The sequence below is a fragment of the Lotus japonicus genome, chromosome 5 (genome assembly GCF_012489685.1).
Source record: "Lotus japonicus ecotype B-129 chromosome 5, LjGifu_v1.2".
Classification (NCBI taxonomy): domain Eukaryota; kingdom Viridiplantae; phylum Streptophyta; class Magnoliopsida; order Fabales; family Fabaceae; genus Lotus; species Lotus japonicus.
Genome location: NC_080045.1, coordinates 13,128,226 through 13,144,881, shown reverse-complemented (window position 1 = coordinate 13,144,881; position 16,656 = coordinate 13,128,226). Strand labels below are relative to the sequence as shown.

At 38.3% G+C, this 16,656-nt stretch overlaps 2 protein-coding genes across 3 annotated transcripts; both read right to left on the bottom strand.

Annotated features, from left to right (window-relative positions):
* Positions 1-6,446: 6,446 nt before the first annotated feature.
* On the bottom strand, positions 6,447-7,643 carry LOC130719093 (uncharacterized). The gene has a single exon (XM_057569737.1). It carries the CDS (start codon positions 7,641-7,643, stop codon positions 6,447-6,449), a length of 1,197 nt encoding a protein of 398 aa, XP_057425720.1.
* A 3,312-nt stretch (positions 7,644-10,955) lies between these two features.
* On the bottom strand, positions 10,956-16,351 carry LOC130717488 (serine/threonine-protein kinase PCRK1-like). Of its 2 annotated transcripts, none has more exons than XM_057567729.1 (5): positions 15,927-16,351; positions 15,062-15,478; positions 12,283-12,543; positions 12,069-12,191; positions 10,956-11,621 (listed from the first exon to the last, which is right to left on the bottom strand). In XM_057567729.1, the coding sequence occupies exons 2-5, from the start codon at positions 15,455-15,457 to the stop codon at positions 11,115-11,117; spliced, it is 1,287 nt and encodes a 428-aa protein (XP_057423712.1). In that variant the 5' UTR covers positions 15,458-15,478; positions 15,927-16,351; the 3' UTR covers positions 10,956-11,114. The 2 variants fall into 2 exon arrangements, with proteins under 2 accessions (XP_057423712.1, XP_057423711.1); XM_057567728.1 differs by having other exon boundaries at positions 15,989-16,351.
* Between the last annotated feature and the right edge of the window lie 305 nt (positions 16,352-16,656).

The window sequence follows — 16,656 nt, the reverse complement described above, 5'->3', positions numbered from 1 at the left end:
AAAGTTTCCCTTCTACTAGACTAACCGATTTGAAGCCGTGATCAAACTTCCTGATGATTCACTGACCCCCGAAGAAATGGTGGATTGCAAGTTTTTATCTACTATTGACTTGAATCTCACTGAATTTCTCGATGCCCATTTTGAAAATAAACTGGGCGCGTATATAGGTAATATGTTTGAATTTTGCTCATATGCATTTCCTTTTCTATTTCCGTGCCTTATATTCCTTTTTTGTTTCAGCGAAAATGACTGGCCTTTCAGATGAAGATCTTTTGCGTTTTCGCCGCGAGCAACAGGCGGCCAGGGAGAAAAGAAACCCAGCCAAAGCTTTGACTGAGACTGATGGAAGTCACTCGGGCACTGAATCCAATCGCCCACAAAATAAAAAGAGGAAAACTGACGTGTCAGACCCAAACAAAGGAAAGAATGTCAACCAATCCTCCATGGAGAAATTTATGGTGAAAACCCATTCCCCAAATGCTGCCAACAAAAATTGTTCCTCAAGTGCCCCGCCTTCGTCATGGAAAAACTTGCTTAAGGAGTTTGAAGAACTGACTTCTGAAGAAGTCACTTCGCTGTGGGATTCTAAGATTGACTTCAACACCCTGGTGGAAACTAACCTAGTCTTCGAGGCGGACCGTGAAAAAATACGAAAAATTGGGCTTAAAGAAGCCTGCCATGCCATTATGACTAAGGGTTTGGAAATCGCCGCCATTTCCAAAATGGTGGATCTTGAAACTGCTGGTTTTGATGGGATTGCTGCTGCCAAACAGCTTGAAGAAAAGGAAAAAGAAATCAACAAGTTGAAAGCCACAATGAAACTCGTGGACAATACTAACAAAGTTAACGAGAAGAAAGTTGCATATCTGACCTCAGAGAAGGCGAATCTACAAAAGAATCTGGAAGAAATGTGCACTACCCATCGATCCCAAAGTGAAGAAATCGTGAAAGCTAAGGCGGAAATTACAGAATTGACTTCTGCAAACTCTGAATTGAAAACTGAAAACTCCAAACTACACTCTGAGATTTCAGAACTGAAGAACTCTGTACTTGACCAACTTGAGGTTGGTTTTGCCAAGGCTAAAGAACAAATCCTTCTTCTTAATCCTAATATTTCTATCAATCTTGTTGGTTCCGATCCTTATGCGAGGATTGTTGATGGCAAATTGATCAGTCCCGATAATGCCGAAGGGGAAGAAGAAGAAGAAGAAGAAGAAGAAGAAGAAGAAGAAGAAGAAGACAAGAATGAAGAGGAAAAGAACAATGGGGGCGACACTCAAGGAAAAGAAGGCGAAGGAGAAACATCTTGAACTTAAGTGTTTTAAATATCTAAGTCTTTAAATGTTTTAGTATTTAAGTTTCTTGCTTGTTTGTTTCAGCCCTTAGTACTTTGCTTAATATGTAATTCTTATGAGCCCTTATGTAATGCTCCGCCCGTTAATTAATGAAATATGTTTTTCCCAGTTTACTACCTTATCGCTTTTGACTTTTAACTTAATACTTTTGATCGAATCCAAATCTAAACTTCTACCTCAGCTTTCGTCCTAACAGAACATTCTTCACACTAACTCTTATCTCGCTAAAAAATCTTAACCTTCATAACTTAAAATCTTATCTATGAAATCTATGACTATACTCGCTTTGCCTAGTCATACTTTCACTTATAACTCTTATTCTGATACTGGAACACATGAAACATAAAATACTCTAAGTTACTTACCACATATTCCAACGCTTCAAGGCTAATGACTAAATTAATATTAAACCAAAAGCATTACAATTCACTAACCTTTACTCTGGACTTGCTTTTACTTTCTTCGCCCAATCTGAAAATCGTGTAACTTCGACATAATGGTAAATCATTTGATTCACTTCGCCCAGTATACTATTCATGTATAATGGGAAATTGCATAAGCAAGTTTATGAAATTTCTAGAGAAATCTCTAAGTAATCAACTTCTATTGGAATCATAAGGCCTTTGTAATTTTAACTTAGTCAAAAAATTTCATTTGAACTTAGTTATATGTTGAATCGAAAATTCTCATTTTGATTCAATCATTTTGCTCGCGTGGAGACTTGTGCTTAATTTGGACAAGCTTAATCCAACTTAAGGCTGTGCTTATGAATTCGTGGTCAAATGCTCTAGTTTTAAGAGTCTTACTCTTTCTCAATTGCCTGGCATCGCCCAATTGATAGACCTAAGTTGATATGTTTCCAATCAAAAAAACAAAAATGAAAAATGTTGCACACATGAACATTTTTAAAGGTTATGCCTTGTTAAAAACTCTCCCGCCTGGGGTAGAGAAAAGAGTGCATCCCACTAAGTCTTACACACATAACAGAGTCTTAAACAACACACTGAAAACCAACATAGTCTTGAACACAACATACTGCTACAAACTTAACAAACACACAAACTGTACAGAACACAAATGGCGAATCAGCTGTAGTAATAGCGGAGGTGTTGTGCGTTCCAAGCCCTTGGAACCCTTCACCCTGATAATTCCTCCAAAAGATAAGCCCCTTGACCAAGCTCTCGAAGAATCCTGTACGGTCCTTCCCAATTAGGTGATAACTTCGAATCATCAGGTCCCTTTGCCTTTCAACGCAGCACCAAATCACCAACTTTCATTTGCCTCGGAACCACTCTGGAATTGTATCGCCTTTCAGATCTCTGTTTTACCACAGCTTTCCTCAAACGAACTTCTGCTTGCATTTCCTCTGCCAAATTGAGATTAACCAATCTATTCATTTCATTCTGGTTTTCATTATAAGTCGTCACCCTGAAAGTTACATCTTGCAACTCTACTGGGATCATAGCATCTACCCCATAAGTCAACTTGAAAGGTGATTCGCCAGTAGTGGATTGAGTGGTAGTGTTGTAAGCCCAAATCACTGTGATCAACTCCTCAGCCCACAATCCTTTAGCTTCGCCTAGCCGCTTCTTAATTCCATTGAGAATGACTTTATTTGCTGACTCTACCTGACCATTTGTCTGAGGATGCTCCACTGAGGTGAAGCGCATTTCAATTCCCATTTCTGCACAAAAATTCTTCACACTCCTGCTAGTAAACTGTGTTCCATTATCTGAGATGATAGTTGCTGGTACGCCAAACCTGCAAATCAATTTTCTCCAATAAAATTTTCTGACTTTTTCTGCTGTTATCTTCGCCATCGATTCCGCCTCGATCCACTTAGTGAAGTAGTCTACCGCAACCAAAACAAATCTAATCTGAGAACCTGCTGGAGTAAACGGTCCCAGGATATCCACTCCCCACATTGCAAACGGCCATGATGAACTCATTGAGCTAAGAGCTTCAGGTGGCGCCCTATGTAAATCTGCATAAATTTGACATTTTTCGCACTTCTTCACATAGTCCATACAGTCCCCTCTTAAAGTTGGCCAATAGAATCCTGCTCTGAGCACTTTCGCCGCCAAAGATCTGCCTCCTACATGACTTGCACACACGCCCTCATGAACTTCAAACATAATTCTTTTCGCCTCATCTTTAGGGACACATCTCAACAAAGGAACTCCAATCCCTCTTCAATACAACTGTTCGCCTAGCAATGTGTAATGACTTGCCTCACGAACTTGGTCCTTAGAAAATTTCAGCAAATCAGAGCCTTCTGCTTCCAAACACTTTTTGATACACCCCATCCAATCTGAATCCGCTACAGTCAACACCATCATTGTCTCATCCTCTTCAATGCTTGGGCTGTTCAAAACCTCCTGGATGGCTGACTTATTGTTCCCCGACTTCTTGGTGCTTGCTAACTTCGACAGAATATCCGCCCTTGTATTCTCCTCCCTCGGAACATAATTGACCTGCACTTTGCCTATATGCTTTATCAACCCTTGAGCTTTCAGAAAATACTTAGCCAGTTGTGCATCCTTCGCCTGATATTCACCCTGAATTTGCCTGGAGACTATCTGAGAATCTGTTTTAATCATTATGCTCTTTACTCCCATCTCGGTCGCCAACTTCAAACCTGCAATTATAGCTTCATACTCTGCCTGATTATTACTTGCTTTGAAGTCAAACTTAAGTGACTGTTCAACTGTCACGCCTATTGGTCCTTCTAGAATTATTCCGGCTCCACTACCCTTGACATTGGATGAACCATCCACGGACAAACTCCATTCTCCAACTTCCATAGTTTTCTCACTGGAAGACATTTCATTGACAAAATCCACCAATACCTGTGCTTTAACCAGACATTTCCTTTTAAAAGTGATTCCAAATTCCGACAATTCAACAGCCCAGGAGACCATTCTTCCGGCCAAATCAGGCTTTTGCAAAACTTGGCGAAGTGGTCAGTTTTTACCACAATTGGAAAGCCTTGAAAATAAGGTCTTAATTTCCTGGCGGATATAATTAAAGCTAATGCAGCCTTCTCAATTTTTTGGTATCTAACCTCAGCTCCTTGAAGAGCGTGACTCACAAAATATATGATCCTCAAATCATCTTTATTCTCTTGCAACAAAACTGAACTAACTGCATTATCAGATATGGAAATAAACATTGACAGTGAAATACCTAGAATTGGTTTGGCTAAAATTAGCGGGCTGGACAAATGATCCTTCAAGCTTTTGAACGCCCTTTCACATTCTTCAGTCCACTGAAAAGTTTTGTTCTTCCTTAAACATTGAAAAAATGGTGCTGATTTTTCCCCAGAACACGGAAGAAACCTGGACAAAGCTGCTATCCTTCCTGTTAATTTCTGCACATCTTTAACTGAGGTTGGACTCTGCATATCATCGCCCTACACTTATCAGGATTTGCCTCAATTCCTCTCTTTGTGATCATGAAGCCCAAGAATTTCCCGCTTTGAATCCCAAACGAACATTTTTCTGGGTTAAGTCTCATGTTATGCTTTCTTAACTCGCCAAACGCCTCTTCAAGATCAGAACAGTGTGCCATTATTTCCTCTGACTTGACCACCATGTCATCCACATAAATCTCCATGTTCCGCCCCACCTGCTTGTCAAACACCTTATCCATCAACCTCTGGTATGTTGCTCCCGCATTCTTCAGCCCAAACGACATAGTCTGATAGCAATAGTTCGCCTGATTCGTCATAAAAGCTGTCTTCTCTTCGTCTGGCTGGTACATTCTTATCTGATGATACCCTGAATATGCATCCATGAGGCTAAGCATTCCGAATCCAGACGCCCTATCCACAAGCTTATCAATATTCGGTAAAGGATAAGAATCCTTAGGACAATGCTTGTTTAAGTCTGTATAATCTGTGCACATTCGCCACTTTCCATTAGCCTTCTTCACCATTACTACATTCGCCAACCATGTTGGATACTTAACCTCCCTAATGAATCCAGCTTCCAGTAACTTGTTGGTTTCCACCTTCACTGCCTCTGCCTTCTCTTCGCCCATCTTTCTTTTGAATTGAACAATAGGTTTCGCCCCGGGATTTAAAGCCAATTTGTGACAAATAAATTCCGGATCGATTCCTGGAAGATCCTTTGCACTCCATGCGAATAAATCCATATTCTCAGATAACAACTTTACCAACCTGTTCTCTTGACTTGTAGTTAAATTGACACCAACTTTCAAGTTTCGCTCACCAATCTGGATCGCCTTAGTTTCCTCTTCTGATGTCATCTTGTGCTTAATGAATCCATCACGAGGATCCAAACTAATGTCTGTCTGATCTACATTCACCTCATATACTCAATGCCCTTCTTTCACTGCCTTCTTTCCCATATGTCCATACTGCTTGAAGCTTTCTGAATAACACTTTATGGCAACCACTTGATCAGCCTTTAAAATTCCAACTCCTCCTTTGCTCAACGGATACTTAGTTGTTAAGTGTCGTGTAGAAATGATCGCACCTAATCTGTTTAGTGAAGGCCTACCAATGAGTACATTATAAGGCGAAGTACATTTTACTACCAAAAACTTAATAACAAATGTCTCCGCATTTTTCCCTTCTCCAAAGACAGTCTTCAGCTCCACATAACCTCGAACAAATACTTTTTCTCCAGAAAAACCCACCAAAGAGCCATCATAAGGCAACAAATCAGATTCAGTTAGCCCCAATTTTTCAAAAGCGTCGCCATAAATCAAATCCGCCGAGCTTCCTTGATCCAGAAGTACCCTCTCAATTTCGTAATCAGCAATTCTCAACATTACAACAATTGGATCGTCTTCATGAGGTTGAACTCCCTCAAAATCGCGCACAGTAAAAGTTATATCGGGTTGATTGGCTGCCCAACTTCCCCAATCATTAGAATAAACAGCATTAATGGAATGTACGTACCTCTTACGAGCTGAATTAGTAGTTCCTCCGCCACGAAACCCACCAAATATAGAATGAATCCGCCCCTTTGCTTTTCCATCTGACTGTTTATTTTGTTCATCATTATCAATCTCCTTTCCCTTTTCATCACGCTTTGTTGAAGTTTCTGCCTCATTTGAATTGTTTCACCCAGCTAAATGTTGCATGCATCCAGCCTTTATCAGTTTTTCAATCTCCTTTCGCAAAGTGAAGCAATCATCAGTGTCGTGTCCCGAAATTCTATGATACTCACACCACTTTCTCTTATCCACGTTGTTGCCTGTTGGTTGTTTTGGTTGCCGGGGAAAACGGATTACATTCGCCTCCAAGCACGTGTGTAAAGCCTCGGTTAAATTAACCGCCAAAGGTGTTACACGATCATTTTGATTCCGGGTCCACGTCATCGAATGTCCATACCCACGAGTCCCATACAGTTGAGCACGATGTTTAAATTGAGAACGGTTATCATAACGGTTCCTGTAATTGTATCCTTTATCCCCACGTTCGGCCGATCCTTTTGAACGCTGATCGGTAACCGCTCCTTTCTTCGCCTCAAACTGTTGTTGTTGTCCAGTATACGCCGCATTCGGGCAGTTTTTCTTGACTTGATCACTTTGCTCCTCTCTTATAAATCCTTGAACTCTCACACGTAATTGTGTCATCGTCTCTACCGGCTTTCTGCTTAAATTGCTGTTCAAACTCCCAGGCCTTAAGCCTAACTCAAACGCTGCAATGCAAATTTCTGGCATCTTATCCTCCAAATGAACAGACAATTGATTAAATCGTCCCATATATGACTGTAAAGTTTCATTTGGTCCTTGACGAACATTAAACAATGTCGCCGGTGTAACCTTCTGAGCACGGCTGGTTGAAAATTTAGACAAAAACTTCGCCGATAACTCTGTGAAATTCACAATTGAACGTGAAGGCAAAGTGGTAAACCAAATCATTGCCGATTTCTTGAAAGTTGAAGGAAGCATCTTGCATTTGAGTGCATCTGATGCTCCCACAATAACCATCTTCGTGTTGAAATACACCAAATGGTCCTTAGGATCAGTATCGCCGTAATACGAATCCAAAACAAGCGTCTTCAGGTTGTCTGGAACGGTAGTGTTTGCTATTTCTTCTGTGAAGGGTTGGAAATCTACTACCGTTTCCGCCATCCTTCGATCGCCCTCTCTTTGCCCATGTGTCTGGTTGAGATCAGTAAGTGGATTCTGAAGTTGTTGGTTGTGTTGACGGAGATCGTTGAGATCATCCATGATCCGCTGGAGAACGTCGGGAGAAACACCATCAGGAGGATTATGATTCCTCTCTCCGTTTGCCCCAGATCGTGTCACCATTGTTTCTGCGTATGAAGCCTAGGAAAAGTTCCTTCGGCCCCACAGTGGGCGCCAATGTTCCGGTATGGAACCTCAGACTTAGGCTAATCAAACTGAGAGCAAGCGAAGTAACGAAAAACTAAGAAAATGCGTAAAATGATAGGTCCCCCTACCGCTTGGGTAGTGCCTTTTATTTATAGCTTGGGTTTTAGTCCGAATAGACTATGGGTGACCCGACCCATTAAGTACAGAATATTGGGTTAGCCCAATTACATGATAACTTGGTTCGCCCATATCAGACCAACACCAAAAGGCTTATAGGTATGTTTTATCTGGTTTAGAAGAAAAAATAGTGAAGAGAGAAAGAAAGAAGATAAAAGATGAGTGGAAAAAATGTAAGAAATATAATAGATTCTATGGGTTGTTTAGTATAATAGAAAAAGAAGAGAGAAAAAACAAAGTAGATAATAAAAATTAAAAGAATTAAAATATAATTTTTATAAAATACATATTAGCCCAATTTTTTTATTTTCCAGCGGTTTGTAGTACAAGGAAGGGTTAATGGTCAAATTAGTTAATGAGTTTGTAAACGAGTTTAATATCAGTCTATCTGAGGAAAAATAATGTTTAATTGTGGTAAAAAAAACGTCAATAATTGTACAAAATGACCGCCCTAAACGTCATTTTTCCTTAGAGAGACTAAAATCAAATTCGCTTACAAACTCAGGGACTAATTTGACCATTAACCTACAAGAAATAAGGAAAATAGAAATAAAAAATGTTGAACACACACCCACATGCTATCTCTTCTCAAATTGGACTTTGGAGAGAGGAGAAAAAATTGTCTCAACCCACCTTCTCATTGCTCTCTTCGCATGGTAGGTGGGATCCAAACAAGGGTGGAAAGTTAGTCTTCGATACTTCTTTCTTTGACGTTTCTCTCTTGGCTATCTCTTTCGTAACAAACAAAGGTTTAAAGTGGATTTTGATATAGAAAATGATTATTACAAATATCTATCGTAATTTGTAGTGATTTTTTACAGTCACAAATTAGGAAGTCAACAAATCCTTAAAATGTATTTCGATGGTCTCACAAACTGCATAAATGTAAAAATATAAGTGCAGTTTAAGGCAATTTTAGGAAAATAAATGTGCAACTTTATGGCGATTAGTGACTAGTGCAGCAATTTAAAGTCGTCATTTTCCCCCTTTTGTAATAGGGTAAATTGACTTACCTCTTATGAGGTTTATCATTTTTACATTAATCTCTCATCTATTTTGCTGAATGTACTGACCCACCTTCCTTCATACGCTATTTAGAATAATAGAGAAATCTTTATTTTTTTTATAGGTCAATATTAGTTGTTAGTAATAATGTTAGCAAATTAGTAGTTCTTTCACAAGGGTTTGAACCCTAACCCCTTCACCCTCAATCCATCACAACCTTATGTCTCTAACTCTTATCACTTTAGATAATTTAGGGACTGAAGTATATTTAGTGTTATACTTATAAATCTTATGGGAGGTAAATGAAATAATCTTCAGAGGAAATCAGTGTAATATCCCTAATAAAATGAGAGTGGTTAGTGTCGGCTAAAATAATAAAAGGGATGTCCGTACAATAATGATAATTTTTTTTTTGGTACATGGGAAAATACAATAATGATAATTTGGAGAGGACGTCAATACAATTTTCCTTTTGGTATACTTTATTGATTGTGTCGTCGCTTATATCCATGGGTGGTCGACATACATACAAGTATACAACGTATGTATACAAATCATTATATTGTTAGAAGATTTTTTGTTTATTTGATTTCAAAGTTTGATTTCTATAACCACAGTTGTGTGGTAAAGAATTTCTTATCCTGTCCCATTCAATCAAATGTATTCCTAAACTCCAATACTCCTCCATTTACATCATAAAATTTTGTCATATTTTCAACCCCTCAATCATTCAAAGGAAAAAAGCCTCCGTTGATTCATGATATAAAATAAGTGCGTGTGCTCTTCAGCGTCAGATGTTGAAAATAACACAATGTGCCAAAAGTGACGACTGAATACATGCGTGTACGTTTAAATGAGCAGTTTAATGTAAACAAGTTAGTAGTAGTATTGTAGTTATGGGTTTATTTATTGTTATGCAGATTAACAATTAGAGGGGCAGTTTCACATGAGCACATTAAAGAAGATGCACTTTAACATCTCTAATTTCCAGGTTTTGTTTCACCATTTGAATGAACTTAGTATTTTTTTGTTTCAACTTACTCTTGTATTATGACTAGAATAATAAAGGTTATACCCTTTAATTTTTCTGGTAACCAATGAAATATTCACAGATTAAGATTTCTTAGACATTAATCATAATCTCAATCAATCAACAAGTCTCAACACAGTTGGTAGATAACTGAACTCTTTAATTATTTAGTCGAGGATTCGATTCTTATGCAGCATGTATGGAGAAAGATTTGTTAGGAGAGACATACTCACTTAATGTGATGTCTGAGTCTCGAGAGAATTAACCTCATAGCCGCCAGTCTGAGATGTCTTGGTAATATAAAAAAAATGCCAATCACTGAAGTAATGAAATATCTTTCTATTTCAGTATTTGGTTTAACACCATGTACATTGGCCAAGTTTACAATCAACATAGGACGACTTAGATGCACGACTAAACCCATCATCGTCGGGTTATACTACTTAATAGCGCACCCTGACCCCATGATCTAATTTAGACCTACAGACCAATATCCCATCAACGCCAAATATCGGCTCAAGAAGCATGTTGGCCGGCGTCTCTAGAGGTCGACGACAAGCTGTCATAGGACCCAACACCACACTCGGGGTCGGGGAGAGACAGAACAAATGACAAGGCTTAGAGATCTACCATTCCCTTGTCTGCAGGAATGGTGTTTGATCTAGACAATTGGAGGGCTCACTACGACCCACACTAGAACAGAGGTTTGAATCTCATCTAGGAATCAATATTGTCGCCATTTTTTGGTACAATAATGATAATAAATTTTTGAACTTTCAACTTTATGCCAATGCTATTGCCATTAAGGATTATTAAAAGAAGAAGATAGGAACTCTTTATAGTGAGTGAATGTGTGTCTGTGTGTGTCTAGACTAATAAATTTACACCCTTTTAATTTTCATACATCCTCTGCAGCAGAAATTCTAACTTCCTCTACACAACTATAGACCATAGATTTTTATAATCAATGGCATGGATAATTCAAATAAAACTTAACTTATTAAATTGAAGAATTCATGACGATTTATTGGCCATAGGGAGTCTGAATTCATTCATCTCCCCTAACAATATGCAAAGAGATGAATAGGTTAGAGTTTTTCTTATGACGGCATAGCATTAACAAAAGCTTGACAGTTGATACATTTAAAGCCTAACAATTATAGATGATTCTTCTTATAATGAAACTTTACCTGTAATTCATAACCTTGACAGTTGATACATTTAAAGCTAAGTAATCAAAATGTTCTCAAAAGCTTTGGTCTCCAAATCCTAAACCAATTACAATCTGGTTTTGAATCTATGGTCCTTTTCTTGTTCTTAATGTCAGTGTCCGGAGAAGCTTCTGCTGAGGCAACACTCCTCAATGGTGGCTGTTGATTAGCACTCACTGAAGACTTCACAACCTGATCCATCATTTCTAATACTTCACTCATCTTAGGGCGATTCTTCGGGTTTCTGACCAAGCACCGATTAGCTATCACCGCGAGTCTTTGGGCTGACTTGAAGATGTGTTTCCTCTCAAGTCTTGGATCCAATATTATTTGAAATTTCTTCCCATCTGAAAGGTATGGCCTTATCCAATCCAACAGCTTCTGCTCACCCTTGGGGCGATTTCGATCCAGAGGGCGCCTGCCAGTAATGAGTTCATAAAGGAAAACACCATAGCTCCATACATCACTCTTCGAGGTGAGACGCCCAGTTTGAATATATTCAGGAGCTGCATAGCCCATTGTTCCTACAACCTGATGAACATACCAGTCATATAAACATAAACTGTATGTTGATTCAAGAATCTCAGCTATAAATTACTGGCTACTGTGTTTGGGTAGCATGATGCCATTACTTATAAAGGGGTAACATTAAGCATCAATACCTAAGTTAAAATACCATTGAACTTAGACTAATTTTTCATAACACATATGAATTCATTTTTTAACATGTATGTTAGTCTTAGAAAGATAGATATCATAAGAAACCATGAGAGGCCTTATGATTTCCAGTACTAGACCATGATTCATATAATGACATATTTGACATGACTGTTAATTCTTAGTCCCATAAAATCGTCAACTGATGCCTTTAGACTCGGGTACTATTCTTATATCAAATTCTTCTTGCTTTATAACATCTTTTCATAAGTGAACAATGGATTAATATGTGAAATCAGAGATCAATAAACATGGCCATACCGCTGTTGAGACATGAGTTAACCCTTCAGCTGGTCCCAATCTTGCTAACCCGAAGTCCGACAACTTTGCATTCCAGTGCTCGTCCAGCAGAATATTTGAAGATTTGAAATCTCTGAAAATTATCTGAATATTCCACACATAATTAGCACTGGAATAACAAGCTGCACAACAACAAAAAATCCTTGAATGGGAAAGTTATTCTATATGCCTATACCTGAAAATCCATTTCCTCATGCAGATATGTTAAGCCACGAGCTGCATCTTGGGCTATTTTCAATCTCCTACTCCATGGGAGAGGAGTTTCTGACCGTGGGGAGAGATGGTGTTCGACACTTCTATTGGGCATATATTCATAAATCAGAAGCCGCTGGATTCCTCTTTCATCATCATCAGCACAGTAGCCAACTAGTTTTACAAGATTGGGATGCTCAACAATACCCAGAACATTCACTTCAGTTACCCATTCCTTGTGTCCCTGTAAGCCAAAAGTAACATACACATTTTAATGTTAACAAGTAGTAAAGATAGAAAATAATTAAAATAGAGAGAGAGAGAGATTAGAAAGTGTAATGGGATGCCCTGCTACGTGTAGCCTCCCATATATATATATATATATATATATATATATATATAATATTAGTTAAAGAATGAAGTACTATGTGTAGTACAAAGTACGAGATACAAGTACATATAGTTCAGGCACATACACCATCAATAATCTGCATCTAACTCAAATCCTAACTCTTAACACTTCCCTTCATGACGAAACATAGATATTGATCAAGCCCAGCTTGTTACAAATCAAACCATTACACACCCGACTCAAAGCCTTTGTAAACACATCAGCTAGCTGGTCATTTGTCCTACCGTTGGAAGTAAATATAAGGTTATGTCGATGCGTCTCCCGAATGAAGTGACAATTCACCTTAATATGTTTAGTCATTTCATGAAAGACAAGATTTAGTGAGATACGTATAACAGCCTGGTTATCACACCACACTTTCATCGGAGATGTGCTTTCAACTCTCGTCCACCCAAGATCTCTCCTACCCACATAAGTCCACACATAGTTTGAGCCATAGCCCGGTAATCAGCTACTGACGATTCCTTCACATTTTGCTTCTTCATTTCATGATATCAAATTTCCTACCAAAAATATTGAATAGCATGTGGTGGATTTTCTACCCAAAGGGGACCCCGCCTAATCAACATTCGAAAAGGCCTCTACTTGTACATGTCTATGATCCATGTATACAATACCTTTTCCTGGAGTTTTCTTCAAATACTTAACAACAGGAATTAGTGTTTCCCTATGTTTTCCTATCGGGGAGGACAAATTAATCTACAACACTCACTGGGAAAACAATATATAGCCGTGACAGTTAAATAGTTCAGCGTACCCACTAGTCTTCTATACTTTTGTGGGTCAGAAACAGGAACTTCCTCTGGTGTAAGTTTCATTCTTGGTTCTATAGGGGTCTCACATGCTTCGGATCCCATAAAACTAGACTAAGCTAGCAAGTCCAGAACATACTTCCTATGTGATATAAAGATCTCATTCTTCGAGTATGTAACTTCAGCGCACAAGAAGAATTTAAGGATGCCAAGATCTTTTGTCTGAAATTTGGTGTGAAAGTAAGTTTTCAAGTTGTTAATTCCTTCAGTGATATCACAAAACCATCAACATAAACAACTAGTAAGATGCGGCCCTTGTTAGTTTATTTGAAAAACTAGTGTAATCACTCTCTCTTCTTCTTAGCTCAAACTCCATAAACACATCACTAAATATTTGAAAACAAGACCTAGATATAAGTTAAGTAAGTAATGGAGTAGGGTAAGTAATGGTCTAAGTTAAGGGTGATGATGTGTCAGAGAAGGAGCGGTCTTCAAAGAATGTAACATAAGCAGAGACAAGATAGTGACCAAGATCTGGGGAGAAACAACAGTTGCGAGAATAGCAAAAGAACACACTTCAAAGACTTTGGATCCAACTTAGTCACCTGACACCTGACATCAAGAACAAAACATATGCATCCAAATACTCTTGGGGGAAGCAAACAACAAGAAAGGAAAAGGGTTGAATAAAGAACAACACCAATTAATATATTTGATGGCATGTGATTAATTAAATATGCAGAAGTAAGAACTGCATATGCGCATAAAAATGACAATTTCGTAGTTCTGCTGATTTCTCCAAGATATAGCTGTTGATAACTTTTTTTGACCCCGAATAGCCTTGGTCGACCTTCCCTGAAGAGGCGGGGAGGGTTTTTTTCCGATTTTTTATTTATTTTTGTCTGGAAAGATGACTTAGAAGGGGTTGATCTAAACCTAATAGCCTCTTGATACCGTGTAAAGATGGAAAAGAATTGAAATCAGAGGGGGGGTGGAGAGAGATTGGGAAACTGTAACAGTCCCCCTGATATATATAATACTCAATAACGATTGGTGAACCACTCTTTTTGGTGTAGACACCAAATTATATGAAGAGGAAAGCGGTGTATATGGGTGTTGTTACTGTGTTTTGTGGTACACGAATTGAGACTGTATAATACTAGACTAAGAGTGAAGCACAATGCATATGGGCGAGGCCCACCGCCCACACACTCCTCATCCCCCTAGAAGCCAAAAGTAAGGTATCCATTTTGAAGTTAAATAGTAAACTAGACACTGTTTGTAATAATCAGAGCATCCTACTTTACAACAAAAGTCTATTGAGGAGTATTAGATTAGCAAATATAATAAAATCTTGAAGTTTGGGAAGAAAAACATCCATTAGACTAACATGTTATGGTCTCTACTTGAAGCAGCTTCTGTGACAATTCAATTATGAAGCTTTATAACATCATGCTTATTTTAACTTGCATTATGATACTAAAACACATTTTACCATAGACTCACTGAGATAGATAACTATACATACATGACAACCCCTCATCATATTAAGATACCTCCTGATGAAGGAAAATAAATGTTGAAGAAAAAAAACGTGCCTGAATTCCTCTTCTGCCAAGTTGTTTAACTGCAACTTCAGTTCTTCTGGGAGGATCATCTACACTCTTGATCATTCCCTTGTAGACACACCCGAACCCACCCTCCCCAAGCATAACAGAGCGACCAAAATTCTTTGTGGCTGATTTCAGTTCAGCTACTGTAAATACTCTCAGGTTGCTGGGTCTTTCAGACAAACTGGGAAATGCATTCCTCCTGAGAGAATCTGTGCTATGGCTCGAGGCATCCAGGGAACTTGACTCAGAACCAGTTCTTTTCACCTCACCCTCATCATAAGTAGAAATGTTGGACAGACCCGATAATGAAGGCAATTGCAAGCTCTTAGGATCTTCCTTCTTCTCTCCATAGTAGAATGGAAGAAACCACTTCATTTTCATTCTAACCAAACTGTAACAGCCCTGCAATTTCACAAAGTTGAAGTAAAATTTAGAAACCTCATTAAAAAGCAACATGGCATATAAATTGAAGGTTGTAGACTAATAAATGGTGAAGACCCTCCAAATAATTCACTGGTTTAGAAAGAAAAAAACCAAATCGCATTGAGTTACCATATGAGCATTGCACAATTGGACTCCATAGATGCCTAAACCCTCCCTCCCCTTCCTAACAACTCAAATTTCATATAACCCTTGACATAATTTTCCTTAACCTAATGAAACCTAATATGTTTCAGTGAACAAACCCTAGTCTGGCAAGTCAATTTTGCTCTATTTTAGTAATCTAGCAATTCAATTTTAAACTACAAAACACATCACAGAAATAGCAACAGAAACCACGTGTGTTGGGAAATAATGTAAAAAATGGCACCAAATCCAAAAGAGGAAACATACCCAAAATGTCTATTACCTTTTTAAGATCAATTGCAGGCCTTGAAGTGAAAAAAATTGTATCTTGAGATTGAAACTCACCTCTAATCCAAATAGAAAATTTTATAACAAAAGTTTCAGGTTCTCTGAACTGAACAAAATGACAAAAATCCCTTTTTTTTGTAGTTAGATTCTGAGAAAGAGAAGCCCCACTTGAGCCATTGAATCCAAAACAGAGGAGAATGAAGAGAAAGAGTTGAAATTCCACAGAGAAGATGATGATAATGAAGAAGAAGTCCCCACACGGCAGCTGAAATTGGAAGCCAAATCAAGCAAACAACAGTACAAAACAACCACCTTAATTGACAATTGCACTGTGAATATTTATTTGTTAATATTGTTGTTGTTTGCTGCAAAAAATCGAAACTGGGTGTGGTGTGAACGTGTGTTTGACAAAGTATAATGATAAAAGGTTTGAAGAAAAGATAGAAATATATAGGCCCAGCCAGCTTGTGCTGTCGTTGTTATGTGGCAAAATCTACCAAGTCAAGGTGGCACAGATTTGTCTTGTCTCCATCATTTTGGATTTGATAGATGTTGCAGTAAATTAAGAAAAAAATTAGAAGGATAAAAAATTGAGTAGGTTCGGCTCCGGTCACTACTACAAACACATGTTGTTGGAACATTTGTTTGTTTATAGAGTTACTTACAGATTACTGATCTACACAGTCCTTAAATAAAAGCAGACATACAACTTTCTAAAGAGAAGT